The 6,336-nt window shown below is 31.7% G+C and overlaps 1 protein-coding gene across 1 annotated transcript; it reads left to right on the top strand.

Annotated features, from left to right (window-relative positions):
* LOC129285120 (protein DEHYDRATION-INDUCED 19-like) lies at positions 1-3,357 on the top strand. Its single transcript, XM_054920679.1, has 5 exons — positions 1-512; positions 600-739; positions 1,863-1,940; positions 2,057-2,346; positions 2,960-3,357. The coding sequence occupies exons 1-5, from the start codon at positions 410-412 to the stop codon at positions 3,066-3,068; spliced, it is 720 nt and encodes a 239-aa protein (XP_054776654.1). The 5' UTR covers positions 1-409; the 3' UTR covers positions 3,069-3,357.
* The last annotated feature ends 2,979 nt before the right edge of the window (positions 3,358-6,336 follow it).

Below are 6,336 nucleotides of genomic sequence, written 5' to 3'. Positions count from 1 at the left end.
CAGCAAACCCCAGTGACAAAAATACAGAACACACACATTTGTCCAAAAGCCAAACGCGTGTACTTGTCTTGTATTATCCCAACGCATTTCCTATATTTTCTTCTCTATTCTTCTTCAAACCCACACATTTTCCTCACTACCAAACGCCTCTCTCATATTCAGTCGACAGTTCTGAAGCTTGGAGCAATCAAAATCCTTTGAAAAAGTCAATTCCACAAAGAAATTATTTCAAAGGATCAACGCTAAACGACCAGACACAGTTCTCTTATCAGCTCCTCTGACCTGACCGAATTTCCTTTTTTTCTTTCTCTGGGGTGAGTGTTTGATTTGTTGGAGGAGGAGATTTGACTGAATCTGAGTTTGTTTCCGCTCCTCTTATACATAATAAAGATCATCCCTCGATCCTTCCATGGATTCTGACTTGTGGACCTCGCGCCTTGCCGCCGCCAAACGCCATTATATGATTCAGAATCAGAACCAAAATCAGAATCAGAATCAGAGTTCCCACTTGGGTTCGTATAGATTTCAATTCGTGATGGGACCTACTTTTTTTTTTCTCTTTTTGAAAAATCTGATTTCTGGTTTTCTGGTGCTGTCAGATCGGTTGGGAATCGATGATTTCGATGTGGAGGACGAGGTCCGACCCTATTTTTCATGCCCATATTGTTATGATGACTTCGACATCGCCTCTCTTTGTTCGCATCTTGAAGACGAGCACTCATGTGAAACAAGAGTCGCGGTACACTCTTTTATCAGATCTATCTTGTATTGATATTCATACGTTTCTTTGGCGATAAAAAGAGAACTGATGTAGTGGTCCTTAATTTTTTTCTGGACAATTATATTGTGTTCCTGTGTTGAAAGTTCAAAACTATAGTCAGATCCTGTTTTTCCCTCGATAGGAATTTTTGAACGAAATAGAAACTTTATGCTATTTCATTTGGGGTAATGAAAAGATGAAAGTCAATTAGGAAATTCTTTTTGCACCTAAGTAAACAATAAGTTTGATGATATATACAGGAAGATGTAAGATTAGTTTAGGGTGGTGGTGGACTTTTCAAAGGAATAGAAGGCAAAGGGCATGCTCAAGATTGCTTAATATAGTTATTAATAGCCGAAATGGATGAAGTTAACTTCTGTAAGAAATTTAAATGTTTCTCTTTTTAAGACAAAGGGAGGTAGAGTAGCCGTAGGAAGGGAGAGTTGTATGCCTTTTGAAATCTTTAATGCTTAATAGCTGTTTTTTCCTCCCCAGCTATTGTGGGCGTACAAAAATGATGAATATCCATCTTCTTTTCGAGTCTTTTTCATGTTTTGCGTAGATAACTGTTCTGAAACCTTATGGTATTAATACATAGGCCTTTAGTTAATGACATGTGTGATGCATTTTTTTTTTTAAAAAACTTTTCCTCATGATGATCTAGGTAGTTGAGAAGTGCTTTTTGTATCATACATGTGAAACTTATTTGATATGGAAAATACAACCTATCCTGTCAACATGGGTATTCCATATGTTTTATCTCCAATAATGATGTGGGAGACATTTCAATTTTGTAAACATGCAAACAAATAACAGCTGTGTTTATTTATGAATCCCACTATGTAATGCTTCATGTAATGTTAAGTTCATTTGTAGCACTTGATCCCTTGGTAATTTGATCATAATATAAGAAATTGATATGTGTTGGTAACAATGAAATAATGTATAGAGAGGAATTTAGCTATTGAGAGTATATTCGTGTTTTAATCATAATTTTATTCTTCTCTTGGATCACATCTTATTAGCGTCTTACCAACTCATGTTTTAAAGAAGCCTATGATCAATGAATAACTAATGTCTAATTTCCATTTCTGTCTGGCAGATTTGCCCAATTTGCTCAGTCAAAGTTGCTCGAGACATGCTAAGTCACATAACTCTGCAGCACGGGCACTTGTTTAAGATATCCTTTTTACTTTTATTATTTTCATCTGAGATTGTATGCTTGTCTAGCTGACAGTCTGTTTATCAAGTGAAAAGGCCAATTATGCTTATTGCTTCCCCTTAACTGAGGATTACTTGCAGAGAAGACATAGGTTACGAAAAGTTGCTATCCCAAACAGTCAGGCATTGTCCCTTTTGGGAAGAGATCTGCGTGAGGCCCATCTACAACTGCTTCTTGGTGGTAGTGAGGGCGGTTACCGGTCAAGCAGTTCTAATGTATCTAGTGCAGCAACTGATCCATTCCTATCCTCGCTTATTTTGAATTTCCCTGCTTCTGAAGTGGAAGATATTTCAAAATCCGTGTTACCAAGCACTGAAGATTCTTCTGCAAAGAATATGGCACCTGCACATATTTGGAAATCAAGGTACTTTTCCTTGATTTTCTTTTTTTCTTTTTTCATGTTTGGTAAAACAGACACTTCGACATTTTTATTGAATTTTGTCAGTACCATGTATCACTATCAAATTGTCTAATCAAGATGCATCAAGCAGTTCCCTGTATTCCTGGCCTATGGTTAGGAAATTTTCTTTTTAACTTACTAAGATAAATTGGGTTTTTAAATATAAAAAAAAAAAAAGTTCTTCATCAGAAGTTTTTGTTTAAGTTATCAAATGGTCTGCGAATTTAATGCCATGGGGAGGCCAGTAGCAAGATTTACATTGACCTTGATTTCATCCCGGTTGCTAGTAATCCCCTTTTTCATTCACCTTGCAACGGATAACATGCCCCTTTGATCATATTGCTAGACCAATTATTAATTGAGTAATGCTACTATAAGGCAATCCAAATGCCCCTTTTCATCACTAAAACTCACCCTTGTGCATGCTCATCGGATCGCCTTCCGAGGTCATCGATTTGATCTATTTTAAAAGATCAAGGCTCTGTCTAGTGTCGCCAAGTTTTTGTAAACTGAGGTGTAAGAAGCTTTCCTCTTATTCTTACCCACCATTTCTTTCTCACACTGTCACTTCCTGCAGTTTTGATCCCTCCTTGAGTACTGAAGAACGGGAGAAAAGGATGAGACAAGCAGCCGGGAGATCCGGCTTTGTGCAGGATCTGTTTCTTTCAACTTTGTTATCTGACTAATTGAAGCTACAAGTTTCATACTTAAAAAATAATCAAATTTGAGATCCATCCTTGAGGATCTTGTTGAAGGAAACCGCCAGTGGGATATGGTGGTTCCAGGACAAGCCATGTTTTTCTTGTGTTGAGGAAGTACTTTCAATGCAAGCGCTTGATGATAGTTGATCCATTTAATCCCAACAATGTAAGCACCATCTCCTGCTAACAGTATAGATATGTATTACCTTCTGAGAAAAAAACACTGGTGTACTACCTTATCAATGATAATTTATGATTTAAATGTTGCTTTTTATGAATGGGGTTAATTTGCTCCATTTGACACCAAAGCAAGCAGGTGATATGAAGAATTAGAAATGTTGCTTCGAATGAATCATTGTTCTTTCTGGGGTTGTTTAAATCCCTGTCTTTGAAGAAGTTGTGTAAGACATGATCAAAAGTGCAAATGGACAACTCACTAGCTTAGTAGTTAATGAGGGAGAGTTTGATCTGTTCTATTTAATTCAACAAACAACCAATCTTGCTTTTGATTTCACGTTTGTTGCTATATTTTCGAAGTGGGAATAAATCCTCTAAAAATGAACGTTCGTGAATTTATGAAGTTTGTCTAGAGAGAGAAGATTTTGTTTTATAAAAAATAATGAACTGAGTAAAAATAGCAAAAAAAAAAAAAGAAAGAAAATTTTATAGAAATTCATGAATCTTAAATCCTCCTTTTAAAGCAATGTAGCAGAAAGTTGAGCTTCAGCATGCCTGAGGTTATATGCATATAACAACAACTACAACTTACAATTAAAAAAAAAAAACAGAAGAAGAAAATTGATTCGATTATAATTTAATTCTTTAATTATAATTTAATGTAATTCAGTTCTTAAACTTTTAATTTAGTTAAAACCTTTATCTTTTAACTATTTCAAAAATTAATTATTAACCTTCTTAACTCTTTCTGAGTCATTATTTAGCCATCCTAGTTGCCAAAAACTGTTAATAACACTGTTAAACTTAAAAATTTGCTAGTGGTGCTGCCAAAGACGCTTCTCACCTCACCTCAGTAGTTTTGGTTACCGTGACGTTCAATGAAGAAGAGTTGCAATGTGATTTCTTGTGATTGACACGATGCTAAATGAAATATTGGTTACAAGCATATAAAAATTTATCTGTTTTTGTTTTAAAATAAATGGCAAAATAGAGGCTATGACAAAATAGAGGATATCCGATTTGACTTGTCGGCCAAGAAGGGCTACTTTGATTCAAGAGATAGTGTTTCCATGAAAGTTCGTAGCACATTTGCATTGAACTCCATTTGTCCTCAAGCTAAAAATTCAACATTAGGTGATACTAAATTATAATTAAGAGAATGAATTTTAATTGAGTTAAAATTTAAAAGATAAAAAAAATTAATTACAATAGTTATAACTTGTATCATCTCTTTAGCTTTAGAGTTCGCAACTATTGTGATGATTTTAATTTAACTAAAGTGTAGTTTTAACTTTCTAATTTTATACTCCCTCCGTTAAAAAATATAAAATATTTTTAATCAAATCTCACTCTTAATAAAGTAGTTACCTACTTTCAAACTAACTATATTTTTTTTTATATTTATCCATATTAACTACCCTATAATAAATACAAAGTCATTATCAATAGGGGTAGTTTTAGAAAAAAATAATGACTACACCTTAAAAGACTAAAAATACTTTATATTTTTAAACATTCAAGTCCTAAAAAAATACTTTATATTTTTTAACAAAGGGAGTATAAGATTTTAATTTGATTTTTCAATTTTATAAAGTATATTTTTAATCATTTAACCCTAACACTATTAGTTTTAAAAAAAATTATGACAATCATTGTTATTTTAAAACAAATAAATGTAATATGTCAACATTTAAAAATATTTTATCTATATTTAAAATTTCAATGTAGAAATTTTTTGTGATGAAATTAATATTATTAAAGTTAAAAAATTGAAAATACACACAAAATTAATGGATGAAAATAAAATTATATATAAAATTAAAAGAATAAATATATATTTTAGTCTTTTAATTTTGAGAATTACAAGAGATATATAGATGCATGAGTTATTTTCCCCCTCTCTACCCTCCAGGAATGATATCCTCGCATAATAGGATCCTCTAAAGTATATATAGTTTCAGGCGTATGTAGTTGAAGAGACTTAAAATTGTTTGATGAAAATTTTAATTTAAATTTTTATAAACAAATATATCTGTTCCATAAAAGATTAAAAAAATTATTCTTTTCAAATGTGTCTTCTTAAATAAAAATTAAATGCAAAATATTAATTGAAAGTTCATGTGTATTTTGAATAGATGTAAAATGAAAATATTTATTTATTATTTATATAGTAATGCCAAACTCATTGAAGTCTTGCATCTATTATCATATCAATCTGGCTGAAGAATTGGTTTTTTGAGGATAAACCGGAAATTAAGATGAGCATGTTTTGAATGTGCCATTTTCATTATGTCCACCCTTATCCTTGATTGTTAATCGGAAAGGCCATGGTATAATCATCGTTATTCGTTTTATAATATAAGTCTTAAAACATGTTAAGAAATAGAATTAATACATTAAAATATCAATCACATTAACAAACTTGAACATGTAATTCAATAATATATATTTAATATTTCATAAGGCTTCAAGGTTTTTGTAGATAAAGAGATAGAAAAGGTAAACATAAGGAGTCTTCTCAAGCCATGAGTTCTAACTTGGATGGTACATGTTAAATGAATTTATAATTATATATCCAAATTTAGCGAGGGATTAAGTTACTTGTTACTTTTCTTTGCTAATTTAGCAAGCCTTCTTTTAGCAATAAAATTAGCGAGAGAATTTATTCCTAATTAATTCTAGTTTATGAGGAAAAATGGTCATTTAATAAGGAATTGGTTCTCCGCTAAATTATTATTTTTTAGTAGTAAATGTGTCTTAAATTTTTTTAATAGTGAGAGTATCTTAAGCAATTCTTTGTTATGATTTTTCTAATAATTAAATAGGTTGAAGTGTTCAAACTTATCCATACTAATGAAAGAAAATGACAAAATAAGGAAGATTGGAAAAAGGGAAATAAAACTAATAGATTTGGTCTAGTAGAAGAAGCTGGTTCTTCACAATGCAGTAAACTAAGATTTGTATCCTCACTAAAAGAAATATCCACATTTAATGCTTAACCAATTGAATAGGATTGCCTTTAATAAAAAAGATACTTATAAATAATAAAAAAACAAAGGAAATAAAGACCTGTTCG

The sequence above is a fragment of the Prosopis cineraria genome, unplaced genomic scaffold (genome assembly GCF_029017545.1).
Source record: "Prosopis cineraria cultivar Desert tree isolate PC_DT_omini unplaced genomic scaffold, ASM2901754v1 PC11, whole genome shotgun sequence".
Lineage (NCBI taxonomy): Eukaryota > Viridiplantae > Streptophyta > Magnoliopsida > Fabales > Fabaceae > Prosopis > Prosopis cineraria.
This window is presented reverse-complemented; position numbering and strand designations above follow the sequence as displayed.